At 43.8% G+C, this 19,555-nt stretch overlaps 1 protein-coding gene across 8 annotated transcripts in view; it reads right to left on the reverse strand.

The window, feature by feature from the left end:
• The window catches only part of LOC137439901 (plasma membrane calcium-transporting ATPase 3), a 480,661-nt gene that overhangs the window by 230,996 nt on the left and 230,110 nt on the right, over positions 1-19,555 (reverse strand). For all 8 annotated transcript variants that reach the window (XM_078768504.1, XM_078768497.1, XM_078768519.1 and 5 more), the window contains exon 5: positions 19,019-19,144. In XM_078768504.1, the coding sequence (XP_078624630.1) occupies positions 19,019-19,144 (126 nt within the window). The remainder of the gene's footprint in view (positions 1-19,018; positions 19,145-19,555) is intronic.

Below are 19,555 nucleotides of genomic sequence, written 5' to 3' on the forward strand. Positions count from 1 at the left end.
TGGGTGCTCCTGAAGCGGACTCGGCTTCCGGCCTGACTGCTGCTACCGCTGCCCGGCCACGGCTTGAACGGTACGCGAAGTGTTATTTCTGTGGCAATCGGCAGCACCCTAGATTAGAATGCCCGGCTCGGGAGGCAATATGCCATCTGTGCTCCACCAAGGGCCATTTCGCGAAGGTCTGCAAGAAGTCCGCGCGAGGTACGCGAGCCCGCGCGGCCTTGAATGGGCTTATCGCTGAGCCAACGGACTGCGCACCGAGCGGAGCGCCCCGCCCGGCCTTGATGAGAGTATCCCCTCCTCGTGGGCCCCTGGCTGCACGCTCGTCCTTGGTGGGGGACATCGGGCCGTCTAAACAACTGGCGCGACCACGACCGGCCGCGGAGCAATCGGCCTTGGCTGGCGTCCGGACGCCCACCTCAAACAAGCAACGAGGTACTGCTTTGCAAACTCCTCTGGATTCGCAGCGAACGCTGCACGGGACTCAAGCGCCCTCTGACGGCGGCTCTTACGAATTACACGCACTTGCTCCAGCACAGCCAACTATGCGCTTGTCACGAGGGTCCTCCACGGGCTGCCCGAACGACCGGCAAACTGCAGCCGGCGTGGGAACGTCCTCTGACAGTGGTTTTTACGATTTACATGCTCCTGCTCCAGCGCGGCCAACTATGCCCTTGACAAGGGGGTCCTCCCCGGGCTGCCCGAACGACCGGAAAACTGCAGCCGGTGTGGGATCCACTCGCGAGGCGCGATCTTCTCGCCCGGACGGCACAATACCTGCCGGGTCTTCCGGCCTTGCGCAGGCCATCATTCCGCTCAAGGTCGAGGGCGTTTTTGCGCGAGCCTTAATCAACACGGGGTCTACGGATAGTTTTATCGATCAACGACTAGCGCATCAACATGGGTGGCCGGTTCTCGGGACTACACGACGGATCTTCATGGCCTCCCAAGGACTTCGGCTGAGCACAAAAGGGGCATGTCGATTGAAACTTGTGATAAAGGGACGCACGTTCCCAGATGTGTATCTCATGGTATTACCTGCGTTATGTGCCGACGTTCTGTTAGGACACGATTTCCTTAAGCGACATAGACGTTTGGAAATGGACTTCGGTGGGCCGGACACGCTTGCTGTGTGCGCCCTCGCTCAGATGGACGTGGAGCCTCTCTCGCTGTTCCCCAACCTGACCACTGATTGTACCCCTGTAGCCGTAAAATTGCGGCGCTACTCTCGCGCAGACGCGCAATTCATTGCGGAAGAAACGGCCCAGCTCTTAAAGGACGGTATTATAGAACCCAGTCGGTCGCCGTGGCGGGCCCAAGTCTTAGTGGTGCGAAGTGAGACCCATCGCCGGCGCATGGTAATCGACTACTCACAGACAATTAATCGTTTTACACAGCTGGATGCCTACCCCTTACCGGGGATGGATGCACTGGTACGCCAGGTGGCCCTGTACTCCGTTTACAGCACTCTCGATCTGCGTAGTGCGTATCATCAGGTCCCCATCTCTAGGGCTGATCGCGTCTATAAAGCCTTTGAATCGGGTCAACGGTTGTACCAGTTCACTCGACTCCCTTTTGGGGTAACTAACGGGGTCACTTGTTTTCAGAGGGCTATGGATGACCTCGTTACGAAGGAGAACTTGACCAATGTCTTTGTCTATCTGGACAATCTTACGGTTTGTGGGTATGACCAGGGGCATCACGACGCTAATCTGAAGCGCTTCCTCGAGGTCGCGCATAAATATCGCCTAACCATGAATGAGGCTAAGTGTCGTTACTCTCTACGCACGGTAGATCTTCTGGGGTACACCGTGACCCATGGCTCTGTCTCTCCGGATAAGGAGCGTCTGCGACCTTTGCTCGATATGGCTCCGCCTAGCGATCGGGCTTCGCTGAAACGCGCTCTTGGGCTGTTCACCCACTATTCAAAGTGGGTGCAAAATTTCTCCGCGAAGCTCCGCCCCCTCGTGGCCTGCGACACGTTCCCCATGGGCCCGGCCGCCATGGCGGCCTTCGAGGGCCTTAAAGCCGACATCGCTGTAGCGACAATTGACGAGAATGCATCTTTCGTCTTGGAAAGTGATGCCTCGGATCATGCGATAGCGGCGACTCTCTCCCAAGGGGGATGCCCTGTGGCTTTCTTTTCGCTGACTCTCACCTCCGCTGAGCGGAGGCATTCGTCTGTCGAAAAGGAAGCGTACGCGATCGTCGAATCGATTCGGCGATGGCGGCCGTACCTGCTCGGGCGGTGTTTCCAAATCATCACGGACCAACAAAGCGTTGCATTCATGTACGACACCTTACATGCTCAACGCATTAAGAATGAGAAAATCACTCGCTGGCGTATCGAACTCGCCGACTTCTGCTACACCATCAAATACCGCCCGGGGAAGGATAACCTGGTCACCGACGCCTTATCGAGGCCGGCCACTTGCGCGGGGGTTGTAACTTTGGAAGGAATGCGTGCTTTGCTCGGCACTATGTGTCATCCCGGGGTAGCGCGTTTCGCGCATTTTGTGCGCAGTGGTAATCTGCCGTACTCGATTGAGGACATCCGCCGGATCTGCCGTGATTGCACTATCTGTGCGGAGCTCAAACCGTGTTTTTACAACCCTCCTATGGGGACGCTGGTTAGGGCTACTAGACCGTGGGAGCGATTGGCGATGGACTTCAAAGGGCCGCTGCCGGTGTCGAGTAACTCTCGTTATCTGCTCACTATCGTTGATGAGTATTCGCGATTCCCCTTTGCTTATACGTGCGGGGATATGTCGGCTGCCACGGTTATACGGTGCCTGCAGAATTTGTTTTCTATGTTTGGGTATCCGGCCTACGTGCATACCGATCGGGGTGCGGTGTTCCTGTCTCAGGAGGTGAGGGGCTACTTGCTCCAAAATAATGTCGCTTCGAGCTACACCATCCCGTACCGGCCCCAGGCAAATGGGCAGATTGAACGCTTTAATGGGATTATATGGAGGGCCGTCATGCTAAGCCTCAGGACCCTCGGCCGGGGCCTCGATAAATGGGCGTGGTCGCTACCTGCGGCTCTAAACTCGATCCGGGCTCTCCTATGTACAGCCACCAACCAGACTCCTCACGAAAGACTGTTCCACCACCCTAGAAGCTCGGGTAGTATCCAATCTTTACACAGCTGGCTCGCTGAGCCGGGGCCGGCCTATCTCAAACGAGCGGTTCGCGCTAGCAAGTACGACCCCCTTGTTGATAAGGTGCGGGTACTCCAGGCTAATCCCGAGCATGCTCGTGTGATAACGGCAGACGGACGCGAGTCTACTGTCTCAGTACGCCATCTCGCCCCTTGTGGGGTCGACGACAGGGATAGACGAACCAATCTACGAGTCTATGGACTCTACCGAAGCTTCCTCTATGGAACTACTGCCGTCACTTCCGTCGTCGCCTACTCCCTTGCCTGATGGCTCTGGGGTGCCCCCTCCGACACCCACCTCCGGCAGCTATTCCGACGCGGGGGACTACGGGCTTGGGGACGCCATACCCGGTAGTTTCCGGACACGAACTGGCAGGGTAGTTCGCCGCCCCGACCGCTACGGGTGGACCGACTGACGTGGATTGACGTACCCCATTCGATTATTGCTGACGCTTGCTTGCGACCTGTCCCTAGCGGCAGTATAGTTTTAACGGCGGGGAGAATGTAGTGAAATTATTCTGAAGGTGAACCCGGGAGTGCTCGCTTATCCCACTAATGGGGCGTCTATAAGACCCGGGACAACCGCGGCGCAAGGACACTCCAGCGACACTTACTGTGACATATAGACCTGTAGTTTGAATGGTATGTACGCACCTATATGCTGGACTTGCTTGCTTTGCCTATTGATATCGGTCATTCCCATGTAATACTCCGATTCTGATGTCTATTGCATGAATGTATTTTACAGGATGTTACCACAGATCTAAATGATATTAAACCTACCCAAGGTACAAGTCGTGTCAGTGGTTGATTTTCACGACACTTACTTTTTCACGTGACTGTATGTGTTGGTGAGTTGTTTTGAATTACATGGTGGTGAGGTCAAGTATTTAATATATGGTATGCATATCTGTGCAATCACGTCAATGAACAACTCACTCAATCTTTTGTGAAATTGGTTCAAATTTCCAGTCTGCACCTACCCCGACTGTGTATATGCCTCCACCTACCCATCCCTATGTGTCTCGACTCTGGGCTGGTGCTCCTGCCTCTCACCTAGCTCGGCTTCACGCTGTTGAAACCAAAGCTTTCACAATCATTGGTATCTCCTGCAATGTAGCTGATTCGGAAGGCCTTTCACTCGCTTACCGCAGGCAGGTTGGAAGTCTTTCTGTCTTCTAGCGACTCCTCTCCAGCCTAGCACCCCCTGCTCTGTGCCCCAAATGTTCCTGCAGGACTCAAGATGTATCAGCATCCCTTTTTTTTTCTTCTTTTTTTTTGTATACTGAATCGAGGCTCGTGAAAGAGCTAAAATTCTGGTGAAACTGCCAAAATTAAGACTCCCTGTTCACATTCACTCTTTCATTCCTCTTTTCTCCCACCTATGGAACAAACTCCCTCACTCTCTTCAATCCCACTCATCCCTCCAGGTCTTTAAAACAGCTGTTCACCACCATCTCTTATCTTCCCCCATCCAAAACCTTGATCTTTTCTACCCCCGTTAAAACAACGCATAGACATCTCTTTCAATATCTCCAACTTCTTTCCTGAAATTCCTGGTGGTGTTAATTTGCTTTATACCACATACCCACTCCCCCCCCCCCCCCCTCCCTTCACCCAGCCAGCCCTCTCTCTTCCACAGATATACCGACGTCCCTGCTGTTTTCTACTGTTGTTATGCTTGTAATGCTTTCCGCTCTCGCCCCTTCTTGTATGTTTTATGTGTCCAAGAACAGTCAAGTCTGCTGAACAATTCCTTCAGATACTGAAAGATGCCCAGCTTCAACCTGACAATGGTGTCATTTGACGCAACTTCATTGTTTACTTCAATTCTGCTGCAACTGACGAAAGAAACAATGGAAAGTTTACTGAATTCTGGTTATGTCGAAATGAACTAGGGCCTGAAGATTACACACCTCATGGAGCTGTTTTCCTTTCGCCTAAAAACGTATTTTACGTTCAACTGAAAAGTCTGAGAAAATAAAAGGCACGTCTGTGGGATCACCACCAAGGGGATCATGGTGGAAGCTGTGATGCAACGACAAGAATCGCTGGTATTCACCATCTACCGACCAAAGTTGTGTGTTCGTTATGTTAATGATACTTTCATCATCATACAACGGGACATGATCAGCACTTTCAAAGAACAACTCAACACTCTTTCCCGATATCCAATTCACAATGGAAGAAGAAGCTGATCAATGACTGGCGTTCCTGGATGTTTTGGTTTCCAGGCAATTTGGAAGCTGCAGCAAACCATATAAAGGAAGGCAACCAATACCAGTCAGATCCTGCATTATGTTAGTAACCAACCTATGGCTCAGAAACAAAGATATCTGCGAAACCTTTTCCGACAGGTCGAGAAACACTGCAGCACCTCCAAAAAAGCCAACAAGAAGAGGGACGTCTTCGAAGGTTGTTCCGAAGTTCCGTTCAAATGGTTATCCAAATATTTTTTGTGAATAAGTGAATGCAGAGAAGGGTAAATGGTGATTCCACACAACCCAAACCAAAGTTTTGGCTTGCCCTCACATACGTGAAAAACGTATCGGAAGCTACCGCTTGTCTGCTGGTCCGGTTTGAAGTTGGTATTGCACATAGACCTGAGGCTACCATTAAATGCAGGATCATGCAACCAAAAGGACAAATCATCTGTCATCTATACAATAAATTGCAGCAACTGTTCAGCCCACAACATTGGAGAGACTGTTAAGAGAATAAAAACTATGCCACATGAACATCAGTTAGGCATACGTAGAAAGGACCGTCTCTCCTGGGTCGCAACTCACAGTATCCTGCAAGACCATCGATTCATGTTTACTGAGGTTGAGGTGATTGGAAAAGTGAACAAACAAACCGCCAGGCAGCTGCAGGAGGCCTGGTATTCAAATGTTAATTCAAATAATAGACATTTTTTTTTGTTTGTTTTTTTTTGTATACAAGATCGAGGCTCGTGAAAGAGCGAACATTAATCACACAGAAAGACAAACAGACACATAAAACAAATAACATCGGGAGCGGTAGACAAGATGGGGAGAGAGGGGGAAGGACACAAACACAACATTTGAGAGCAGGGACCGAGAGACATGCAGACATCGAGAGATCTGTGGGAGGGAGAGGGCTTTGGGGGGGAGGCATGTGAATGGGGGGGAGGCATGTGAAGGGGGGGGGGGGTGGGAGAGGTATAAACATATGGACACTGCCAGGATTTCCAGGAAAGAAGTTGGAATTTCAAACAAGGTGGATCTGGGGTGAATTAGTGGGGGTAGAAAAGATCAAGGTTATGGATGGGGGAAGATAAGAGATGGTGGTGAACAGCTGTTTTAAAGACCTGGAGGGAGAAGAGGGATTGAAGGGAGTGTGGGAGTTTGTTCCACAGGCGGGAGAAAAGAGGAATGAAAGAGTGAAGGTGAGCAGAGAGCCGAGATTTCGGCAGTTTAACCATCAGAGGGTTGCTGGCAGATCTTGTGCGACCTGTAGGAATATTTGGGGGACAGAGCACAGAGAGAGCTGGGGGAGCAAGGCCGGAGAGGAGTCGGTAGAAGACAGAAAGGCCACCTACCTGCCTGCGGTGAGTGAGTGAAAGGCCCTCAGAGATAGCTTCATCGCGGGAGATTCCAATGATTTTGAAAGCTTTGGATTCAACAGCGTGAAGCCGAGCCAGGTGTGAGGCAGGAGCACCAGCCCATAGGGGAGAACAGTATTCCATTGAGCTGCGGATGAAAGCCTTGTATGTGGTGAGGAGCTCAGGTGTGCCGAGGAAGGACTTCGCACGACGGAGGATGCCCAGTCGGCGACTGGCTTTGGAGGCCAGCTTGGAAATGTGGTTTTCCCAAGAAAGATCATGGCAGATAGTGAGACCCAAAAGCTTGAGTGACAGAACTTCTTGGAGAGGATTGTTGAGAAAGTAGATGGGAGGGTTGTCCAGTCGATCTTTTCGGAGAGACATAGTAAGAGAGTGAGATTTGTCAGGATTGAAAGACATGTTCCACTTGTTTGACCAGTCTGTGATTTTGTCCAGGTCTTCAGAGAGTGAGGAGGCTGCAGACTGCCGATCTGAGGGAAGAGGAATGGAGCGGCAGAGAGTGGAGTCATCAGCAAAGAGATAGAGAGGATTTTCCAGAGAGTCAGAGAGATCATTGATAAAGACCAGAAAAAGCACAGGGCCCAGCACACTTCCTTGGGGAACTCCAGCCTGAACAGGAAGGGGAGATGAGAGAAATCCATTCAGGGCCACACGTTGACTACGACCAGAGAGGAAGTCCGCAAGCCATGCATGGAGATTTCCATGGATACCATAGGAGGAGAGTTTGGTGAGCAGAGCTGGGTGCCAGACCGTATCAAAGGCCCGTGATATGTCAAGGGAGACAGCTCTGATTTCCTGTTTGGCATTGAGGACCTCCATCCATTGTTGAGACAGCAGAAGCAGCATGTCCAGAGTAGAGTGACCTGGTCTGAAACCAAATCTTACATTGGGGATATCAAGCAATACATCAGTCCTGGTGTTGGCTTAGCGGTTAGGGTGCCGGCTTGGGATCCTGGGATCCTAGGATCCTGGGTTTGAATCCCAGTCGATCGCTGAATTAACGCCAGGGGGGTTGACTCAGCCTGTCATCCTTCCGAGGTCGGCAAATTGAGTACCAGCTTGCTGGGATGAATGATCCCGGTGTGTACCCAGATTTAGAATAGGTACACCGTATCCCTGCGCATCGTAAGAGCGTGACCAAGGGTTGGCGTCAGGAAGGGCATCCGGCCATAAAAATATTGCCTCAAACAGGGAACCATGATTGTCATGGGGCCCGCAAGGCTAACCCCTGCTCTAGCGGGGAAAATGGCCTTAAAACCATCATTCATATCAAGCAATACGTCATCAGCTTACATACCTGCAAACACACTGAACATTGTTAATGAAGAACACCCTTGCAGTATGCTGTACATCAAAGAAGCAATTAGGTGGAATTAGTTAATCGGTAAAGTGATGTTAACCCAGGTGCTAGCAATAAGGGTTTTTGAAATTATTTTTTTGTATACAAAGTCGAGGCTCGTGTAAGAGCTAATACATACAATATATAATAAAGGGAGCGGGAGAGAAGAGGAGGGGGAGAAAGGGAAGCACAACACATCGGGAGATCTGTGGAAGGTAGAAGGTTAAGGTGTGGTAAATGGGATAAACAAGATAGACACTACAAGGACGTTCAGGAAAGAAAACGGAATTTGAAGGAGGTGGATTTGGAGTGGATTAACAGGGGTAGAAAAGATGAAGGTTTTGGATGGGGAAAGATGAGAGATGGTGGTGAACAGCTGTTTTAAAGAGGGAGGAGTGGGATTGAAGAGTGTGTGAGTTTGTTTCAGAGATGGGAAAACAGAGGAATGAAAGATGTAAAGGTGAGCAGAGAGTCTTGATTTTGGCAGTTTCAGCAGAAGAGGGTTGCTGGCAGATCTTGTGCGACCTGTAGGAATATTTGGGGGACAGAGCACAGACAGAGCAGGGGGTGCAAGGGTCCGGAGAGGCGTCGGTAGAAGATAGAAAGACCACCAACCTGCCTGCGGTGAGAGAGTGAAAGGCCCTCAGAATCAGCTTCATCACGGGAGATTCCAATGATTCTAAAAGCATATAACCACCACAAAGGTACAACCATCAGGAAGAGGAAATCCACAGAGATTCATAGGTTAAGTAAAGTTTTGACCAGGACAGCTTGGTACAAGTATCTATGACTCTGTCATGTCATAATGGAAGTGTTTGAACATCATGCATCCACTTTCTGTCCAACCTCTCAGTGAGAGTCCAGTGGTGTACTCAGTCAGTGTCTTTTCTGAGTATGTACCGTTGTTATAGCATATACATAAATGTTGATTTTCTTCTTTAGAATGCCAAAACTAAAGTGTAAATTTGCTGCAGAACTAAAGTCAAAAGTCCTGTGTTTTCGAAGTGGTCGAGTAGAATGGGAAGCTGAGTGTTTGATATGTCGAGCTGGTACATACATCGCTGTGGCAAATAAAGGTGCCATTGATTTACAATCAGATGTGTACTCAGACAAGCACAAGAAAGCAGTTCAAGGAGAGAGCACATTACTCTCATTAGCAAAATTGAAGGACTGGTGAAAGGAAAGGACTCACTACATGGAAAGAGGTACATTGAAATTTGAGGAATTATAACTGATTTTTGAGGCCCCATCACTTATTCTTATTTATAGATACTCAATGTGGACAGCATGTAGTCACAGTATATAGAACACAATCCAACACGAGTTGGTAGATACTGATAGAGATAGACCCTCCGCCCCACCCCATCCATGCCTCCCCCAAATCTTTTTTGTCCTCTGTGTCTTCTTTGTCGAAAATAACAGATGGTAACCCTACACATACCAAGTTTAGTCAAACTCCCATCACTGATTCACAAGTTAGCTCGGTAACATAATTTTTACCTAACTGGACATCTGACCTTTGACCTATTGACCCCATAAAAAACTTCATCTTTGCTTCATCATACATACTTGTACCAAGTTTGACTTGGATCCCTTCAGCCGTTCTTAAGTTATTGCGGAAACAAAAACCGATCACGGGCGGACGGCCGGGTGGATGGATGGATGGCCAACCTGAAAACATAATGCCTCCAACAACTTCGTCGTCAGAAGCATTAAAAAAAAAAAGAGTATGAATAATCAAAAAACCTCCCACAGCCTAACTATAGTTATAACCTGCAAAAACAAATGAGAAATCCACAGAGATTCATTATAATGCCACTTAAATTTGCCAGCTAAGGTATATTGGCGTAGCATTGGCAAAGCACTGGGAGCACATTAAAGGAGAGGCTGGCTTGGCTTGGCTTAGTTGGCAAGGATTCAAATGGCCACATCATCTCTTCTCATTAGCACAGGAAAGGTCCATGCAAACTCCAGGGACCGTGGAATGTGGTATAACCACGGTTCGTCTTCAGCTTGTACCGGAATTCATTCATGCAGTTTTCAGTGTATGTTAAAAAAAGTTTTATTGTTTAAATAACTTGCTCTCGATTCCCAGAACAACAAAACATAAAAAACCTGGCATTTTCTCATTCATTGGAGTGCTAAAGATTTTCCACAGCATCTGGATAATGATGGCTGGCTATCAAAACAATTTCAAAACCATGAATGATAACTTTTTGAAAATAATAATAACAGTGTTATGGATCCGTCACTTCCGCCTTTGTTGTTATTATATAGTTAGGATTTTTAGTTTCAGGTAATATTGTTGTACACCGCTCCTTTCCTATGCCATCTCCAGGCGCTGCATCCCGGGCACCGAAGGGGGCTCGGCAATGACGAACGCTGAAAGGGAGTACTCAGTTTTCACTCTGGTTGTTTGTTTTCTTGTTACTTGCAAAATGGAAGATTTTTCAAGTATATTGTTCGGTTGCGTTTGTAGTTCTGTCTGTCTGTTTGTTTGTTTGTCACCAGCGTACAGGTCACAATTCTAAACTGATCGTCACGGAACTTCACCAAATTGTATAGGTCGTCCCAATTGAGAAGCCTATGAATTTTGAGGTCGAAGGTCAAAGGACATCTGGAAGTCAAATTTATAAAATCGCCATTTTAAATCCGATTGACTTGAAAATTGAATAGCATTTGTATGTTGTCAATAAATTGGGAAATGAACTATTTTTGAGGTCAAAAGATCAAAGGTCAACTGAAGGGCAAACTTCCAAAATCATCAATTTTCATCTGAAAAGACATCAATTTTCATCCGATTGAATTGACAATTGAACAGCATTTGCACATTGAGTCATTAAATAGGAAAATCGACTATTTTTGAGGTCAAAAGGTCAAAGGTCAACTCTAGGTCAAACTTCCAAAATCATCAATTTTCATCTGAAAACCATCAATTTTCATCCGATTAACTTCAGAATAGAACAGCATTTGCATATCGAGTCACTAAATAGGGGAAACCAACTATTTTTGAGGACAAAAGGTCAAAGGTCAACTCAAGGTGAAACTTCTAAAATCATCAATCTTCATTTGAAAAATCGTCACTTTTCATCCTATTAGCCCGAGCTTTGATTGAGGTCGTCAATTTGAATCTGAATGAAGAAATGGACAATTTGCTGTATCAATGGAAACTTTTGGGGGGGGGGGGGGGGGGGGGGTTCGGATTTTGCAAGTATCATGCTCTGCATGACGTCTTCTTGTTTTCTTGTTTGTTACTTGCGAGATCGAAGATTTTTCAAGTATATTGGTCGGTTGCGTTTGTGGTTCTGTCTGTCTGTTTGTCACCGGCCAACAGGTCGAAATTCTAAACCGATCGTCACGAAACTTCACCAAGTTGTATAGGTCGTCCCAATTGAGAAGCCTATCGATTTTGAGGTCAAAGGTCATCTGGAGGTCAAATTTCTAAAATCACCATTTTAAATCCGATTGACTTGAAAATTGAATAGCATTTGTATATCGAGTCACTAAACTGGGAAATGAATAATTTGAGGTCAAAAGGTCAAAGGTCAACTCAAGGTCAAATTTTAAAAATCATCAATTTTCATCGAAAAAGCCATCAATTCTCAACCGATTGACTTGAAAATTGAACAGCATTTGCATATTGAGTCACTATATTGGGAAACATACTTTTTTGAGGTCAAAAGGTCAACTCTAGGTCAAACTTCCAAAATCATCAATTTTCATCTGAAAACCCATCTATTTTCATCCGATTGACTTGAGAATAGAACAGCATTTGTGTATTACCTCAACTAGGGCATTGCCCGTACGTGGGTGCCCGTTCCTTGCCAATGCCCGTACTATATATATATCTAAAATTATATCCCCCCCCCCCCCCTCTATTTACATGAAATGGTTTGGTCCATTCGCAACGACCACAGAACCCCCCCCCCTCTATTTACATGCAATGGTTTGGTCCAAAGCGAACGGTTTGGTCCATTCGATGTGATTCGATGATTCGATGTGAATGGTTTGGTCCATTCGCAACGACCACAGAACCCCCCCCTCTATTTACATGAATGGTTTGGTCCATTCGCAAAGCCAAAGCGAACGACCACAGAACCCCCCCCTCTATTTACATGAATGGTTTGGTCCATTCGCAAAGCCAAAGCGAACGACCACAGACCCCCCCCCCCCCCCCTCTATTTACATGAATGGTTTGGTCCATTCGCAACGGCAAAGCGAACGGCGAACGGCTAAATCGCCATAGCTCGGTAAGTACTTGTCCGATTAATTTCAAACCTTGAAAAGGCACATCCTCGGGTCCCCAGCAATATACCTGGCAAGTTTCAAGTATATCGGACCGGTAGTTGTCGAGAAACAGCGGTCACAGACAAACGTACAGACGTACAGACGTACAGACGTACAAACGTACAAACGTACAGAGATTACTGGAATTATAGATAGATGAATTGGGAAACCAACTATTTTGAGGTCAAAAGGTCAAAGGTCAACTCTAGGTCAAACTTCTAAAATCATCATTTTTCATCTGAAAAATCGTCACTTTTCATCCAGTTGACCCGAACTTTGATCAATATCGTAATTTTAATCTTCATGAAATGGACAATTTGCTGTATCTATGGAAAACTTTGGGGCGGGGAGCGGATTTTCAAGTATCGTGCTCCACATGACGTCTTCTTGTTACTTGCCAAATCGAAGATTTTTCAAGTACTGTATATTGGTCGGTTCCATTTGTGGTTCTGTCTGTTTGTTTGTTTGTCACCAGCCTACAGGTCACAATTTTCAATCGATCTTCACGAAACTCCACCAAATGGTAGAGTTGGTCAAAAGCAAGAAGCCTATTGTTTTTGGGGTCAATAGGTCAAAATGTCAACATAGGCCAAAGGTCACCAACTTTGCTAAATTTCTAAAATCCTCAATTTTCATCCGATTGACTTGAAATTTGAAGAGGACTTGCATATCTGGTCACTGAATTCAACCACAAATTATATTTTAGGTGAACATAGGCCAAAAGGTCAACATAGGCCAAAAGGTCAACATAGGCCAAAAGGTCAACATAGGCCAAAAGGTCAACATAGGCCAAAAGGTCAACATAGGCCAAAAGGTCAACATAGGCCAAAAGGTCAACATAGGCCAAAAGGTCAACATAGGCCAAAAGGTCAACATAGGCCAAAAGGTAAACATAGGCCAAATTTCTAAAATCCTCAATTTTCATCCAATTGACTTGAAATTTGAAGAGGAGTTGCATATCTGGTCATTGAATTCAACCACCAAGTATATTTGAGGTCAACATAGGCCAAAAGGTCAACATAGGCCACATTTCTAAAATCCTCAATTTTCATCCAATTGACTTGAAATTTGAAGAGGACTTGCATATCTGGTCACTGAATTCAACCACGTATTATATTTTAGGTAAACATAGGCCAAAAGGTCAACATAGGCCAAATTTCTAAAATCACAAATTTTCATTCGATTGACTTGAACTTCTAAGAGAATTTACATATATGGTCACTGAATTCAACCACCAACTATTTTTGAGGTCAACATAGGCCAAAAGGTCAACATAGGCCAAATTTTTAATATCCTCAATTTTCATCCGATTGACTTGAAAATTGAACAGCATTTGCACATTGAGTCACTACATAGGGAAATAACTATTTTTGAGGTCCAAAGGTCATCTCAAGGTCAACCTTCCAAAATCATCATTTTTCATCTGAAAAATCGTCACTTTTCTTCCTGTTGACCCGAGCTTTGATCAAGATTGTCAATATTTTAATCTTGATGAAATGGACAATTTGCTGAATCAATGGAATTTTTTTTCTTTGAGGGGGGGGATTTTGCAAGTATCGTGCTCTGCATGACGTCTTCTTGTTTGTTTGTCACCGGCCTACAGGTCACAATTTTCAACCGATATTCACGAAACTTCACCAAATGGTAGAGTTAGTCAAAAGCAAGAAGCCTATTGTTTTGGGGGTCAAAAGGTCAACATAGGCCAAAGGTCACCAACTTTGCTAAATTTTGAAAATCCTCAATTTTCATCCGATTGACTTGACATTTGAAGAGGACTTGCATATCTGGTCGCTGAATTCAACCACCAAGTATTTTTGAGGTAAACATAGGACAAAAGGTCAACATAGGCCAAATTTCTAAAATTCGCAATTTTCACCCAATTGACTTGAAATCTGAAGAGGAATTACATATCTGGTCACTGAATTCAACCAACAAGTATTTTTGAGGTCAACATAGGCCAAAAGGTCAACATAGGTTAAATTTCTAAAATCCTCAATTAACATCCAATTGACTTGACATTTGAAGAGGACTTGCATATCTGGTCACTGAATTCAACCACCAAGTACTTTTGAGGTCAAAATAGGCCACAAGGTCAACATAATCCAAATTTCTAAAATCCTCAATTTTCATCCAATTGAATTGAAATTTGAAGAGGACTTGCATATCTGGTCTATGAATTCAACCACCAAGTATTTTTGAGGTCAACATAGGCCAAAAGGTCAACATAGGCCAAATTTCAAAAATCCTCAATTTTCATCCGATTGACTTGAAAATTGAACAGCATTTGCACATCGAGTCACTAAATAGGGAAACTAATTCTTTTTGAGGTCAAAAGGTCAAAGGTCAACTAAAAGTAAACCTTCCAAAATCATCCTTTTTCATCTGAAAAATCGTCACTTTTCTTCCTATTGAGCCGAGCTTTGATCAAGATTGTCAATTTTAATCTTGATGAAATGGACAATTTGCTGTATCAATGGAATTTTTTTTTTCTTGGGGTAAGGTGGGGTGGGGTGGATTTTGCAAGTATAACGTCTTCTTTGTTTGTCCGGGCGATATCTCAGCCATAGTTTGAGCTCGGAAGCTGAAATCTCGGCACAATAGTGAGCAAGTACTTTGTCAAAAAAGGTATTTTTTGTTTTTTGATTAATCAATTAATTGATGAGTTATTTAATTATTAGCGATTAAGTACTTATACATTTCCTTTCTCTTCTGCCCATTATCTCAGGCACCTTTTGAGTTAGGAAGCTGATATTTGGACATGTCGATGACCAAGTGATTTGGCTGTAAAATATATTTTTGATTTATTGATTAATCAATTAATTGATTAGTTATTTAATTATTAGCGATTAATTAAGTACTTATATATTTCCTTTCTCTTCTGGGCAATATCTCAGGCACCTTTTGAGTTAGGAAGCTGATAGTTGGACATGCCAATGAGCAAGTGATTTGGCTGGCAAGGTTATTTTTGTACACCGCTCCTTTCCTATGCCATCTCCAGGCGCTGCATAACGTCATTGCCGGGCACCGAAGGGGGGTCGGCAATGACGCACGCTGAAAGAGAGTACTCAGTTTTCACTCTGGTTGTTTGTTTGTTTTCTTGTTTGTTTGTCCGGGCGATATCTCAGCCATCATTTGAGCTAGGAAGTTGAAATTTGGGCACAATAGTGAGCAAGTACTTTGTCAAAAACACTTTTTTGTTTTTTGATTAATCAATTTATTGAAGTTATTTAATTATTATCGATTAATTAAGTACTTATATATTTCCTTTCTCTTCTGGGCAATATCTCAGGCACCTTTTGAGTTAGGAAGCTGATAGTTGGACATGCCAATGAGCAAGTGATTTGGCTGTAAAGGCTATTTTTGACTTATTGATCAATCAATTAATCGATTAATTATTTAATCATTCGATTAATGACAAACTTTTTTTTAAAGTTACAGATTCGGAAGAAATGGTGGTGTTTTATGCATTCCATCAGCCAATTGATTAATTCTTTAATTTTTTTAAAGATTATTATTTATTTATTTTCATTATTAGTCATTTATTAATTTTCTTTCTCATTTGAGCAATATCTCAGGCACCTATTGAGCTAGGAAGCTGAAATTTGGACACAATGGTTACCAAGTGATTTGGCTATAAAGGATATTTTTGAATTTATTGATTAATCATTTAATCGATTAATTATTTATTGATTAATAAATTAATTATATATGTTTTTAATTAATGACTTATTTAATTAAATTTCTAAAAGATACATCTTCGGATGAAGCACTAATGGTTGAGTTATGCTATTAGCCAATTGATTGAGAAAATATTTTATTAAAGTCTTTTATTGATTTTAATTATGCAATTAATCAATCAATTATTGCACATCTCTCCCTCCCAATACAGTCTCTATGAGCTGCATGGCGGTATTGCCGGGCGTCAGAGGCACCCCGGGCAATGCCGCACTGGAGGATATTTAATTATTTGGCATGGGGGCAGTGTACTTTGAATGTATCTGTACTTGTCTTTTATTGATTTTAATTATGCAATTAATCAATCAATTATTGTACACCTCTCCCTCCCAATGCACTCTCTATGAGCTGCACTGCGGTATTGCTGGGCGCTGGAGGCGCCCGGCAATGCCGCGCTGTAGGATATTTAATTATTTGGCATCGGGGCGGTGTACTTTGAATGTATCTTTCCTTGTTGATTTATTGATTAATCAATTAATCGCTTAATTATTTCATTATTTGATTTATGACTTTAAAAAAAAAATATTTGTTACAGATTAATGTAACTGTAACTTACAGATTAATGATTTACAGATTAATGATTAATGATTAATTCTTAGTTACAGATTAATGATTAATGTAAGTTACAGATCGGATGAAATGGTGGTGGTTTGTGTGTTCTGTTAGGCAATTGATTAATTTTTTAATTTTTTGCGAATATTATTTATTTATTTTCATTATTAATCATTTGTTTTCTTTCTCATCTGGCCAATATCTCGGGCACCTTTTGAGCTCGGAAGCTGATATTTGGACATGACAATGACCAAGTGATTTGTCTGTAAAGGGTATTTTTGATTTATTGATTAATCAATTAATCGATTAATTATTTATTGATTAATAAAATAATTATTTAATTTTTTTTATTAATGACTTATTTAATTAAACTTCTAAAAGTTACATCTTCGGATGAAGCACCAGTGGTTTAATTATGCTATTAGCCAATTATTGATAAAGAAATATTCTATGACAATCCTTTATTGATTTTAATTATTCAAATTTAAATTAATCAATCAAATTTGTTTGTCGTAAATTCCCTGTTTGTCGTAAAAAGGCGACAAAAAGGGTTGGCGGCAGGAAGGGCATCCGGCCGTAAAACATTGCTTCAAAAAGGGGACCAAAAAACAACAACAACGGTCCCCGAAAAAGGCCAACCCCCGCTTGCGGGGAAAAATGGCCTCTAAAGGTGGTTATTTTTTTTTATAATCAAATATTGTGCACCTCTCCCTCCAAATACAGTCTCTCTTAGCTGCACAGCGGTATTGCCGGGCGCCGGAGGTGCCCCGGCAATGCCACGCTGGAGGATATTTAATTATTTGGCATGGGGGCAGTGTACTTTGAATGTATCTGTACTTGTTACCCTCGCCAGAGGAGAGGGTATTGCATTTGAGTCCGTCTGTGTCTGTCTGTTTGTCCGCACAGAATAAATGATTTTCTCTGCAACCTTTGGTCCGATTGACAGGAAATTTTAACCATAGGTGCAACTCCACCTGCAGAATTTTTTGATGATAATTATGACGTCATAGGTCACGTGGTTCGGCCGCCATCTTGGAAAAACCGAAAAACTTTGCACCTCTATATCTTCGAAAGTGTTGAATAGAAAAAATTGAGAGATGGCTCATTGTAAAGAACTCTCCATGGGGAATAAAATATGTTAATGATGATGTCATAGGTGCTTCCATCATGGTCATAATTCGACAAGTACAAAACCTCATCCGATTAAGATGAAATTTATTGAGCATAATCTAGGAATAAATTCGTTTAGGAAAAAAATGATGTCATCGATCAGGTGGTTCGGCCGCCATATTTGTTTTAACACTAAAGCCTTAAAAATCACTGAAAATACATCCTGGCGAGGGTTTGCAATCTCTGATTGCTCTTTTTCTTGTTAATATTTTTGTGTGAAATGGAGACGACTTTAGTAAAAGGTAAAAATAAGTGTTTGTGAAGGAAAAAGGAAGACGCGGCAAACAAACCGGAAGAGAAGGAGAGAGAGGATGAGACAGCCATCAGAGAGATACAGCCGTGAGTTGCATCGGGGCTGTGAGCGGACTTTTTTGATATTGGTCGCGAATGAGTTGAGGCTTCCCGGGAAAGGGATTGCCTGCGACATCATCATATATTGCAAGTGCAATTAAACCTGCGTCTCAGGTTTTATCGACGTGTGTGTCATTGTTGGAGGGAGCCAGCGCCTCCATACAGGCCTGTACACCATTTTGTCTTCGAAGAGACTATCCGCTTGGTGCATCTTGTTTTGTCACTGGGATTTCCATGTCGACATCACCGTGTGGATTGATGTTGGTTTACATATCGGCTCAATTCCCATAATCGACCTCTCGCCTCGTAACTCCTCGTTCACCGCTGTGGAGATACCTGCCTGTTCTCGTCGTTCTGCATGGCTTCCACCAGCATGGAGATTCGTGCACGGACTTTGGGGAATGTTACATTAGACCTACATTTGTCGTATCATGAGTTTACTGCTTTGAGAGCATTGGGCAATGATGGTACCATCATAGGTATTGTTCATTTGGTGTGAGTGCCATTTTCATTGTACTTTCTTTAATAGTGTGATTATTGTGTATGTGAGAGTTCTTAATACAATTACTTGTTTTGTTCTACAATTGCAGTGGTGTGGCTTTACCATGGTTTATTATAACATGCAAAATAACAAATCTTTCTGCTGCGTTCCCTCTCGAGACTCTGAAGTGCACCAGGGTTTGGGGTGGAATACGTAACACTAGTCTAATGGTCTCAAACCACTAAGGCAGAATTTTAATTTCAAAGTAAAAATAAAAATGGCAACCAGAGTTAACAACCTTCAAGATCTCTATCAACTGCAGATTTAGAAATTAAAGTACCATTCATTCTCAGCACCAACCAGAAAGAAGCATGGGGTCTCGGTCCAAAGATTTTCGAACATGGTCAGCTTCTCCAGTCAGCGAACTTTCGTCCACTTTCAAGTCATTGCTGTGAATGACAACACCATCCGCTGGGAGGAGGTCACCTGCAGAGTAATGACAATTAAAGCACCCAGCAGAGGCTTGTTCAATAATTTAATTTGGTTCCAAAATGTAGATGGAGATTCTAAATTAATATCTAGATGAAGCCTCACAAAGTGCCTTTAGAAAGTAATCACACCACTTGGCTTTTTTCACATTTTGTTGTGTTACAGCCCGATTTGAAAATGGATTAAATCGAGATTTTTTGTCACATCTACATATAATACCCCAAAATGTGAAAGTGTAATTTATTTAATAGAAAGTTTTGCAAATTAAAATTGAAAAGCTGAATTGTCTCGAGTCAATAAGTACTCAACCCCTTTACAATGACACTCTAAATTGAGCTAAGGTACATCCAATTTCCTTTGGTCAACATTGAGATGTCACCACAGCTTGAGTGGAGTCCACCTGTGGCC

Source organism: Myxine glutinosa, chromosome 1, assembly GCF_964187855.1.
Source record: "Myxine glutinosa chromosome 1, kmMyxGlut1.1, whole genome shotgun sequence".
Taxonomy (NCBI): Eukaryota; Metazoa; Chordata; class Myxini; order Myxiniformes; family Myxinidae; genus Myxine; species Myxine glutinosa.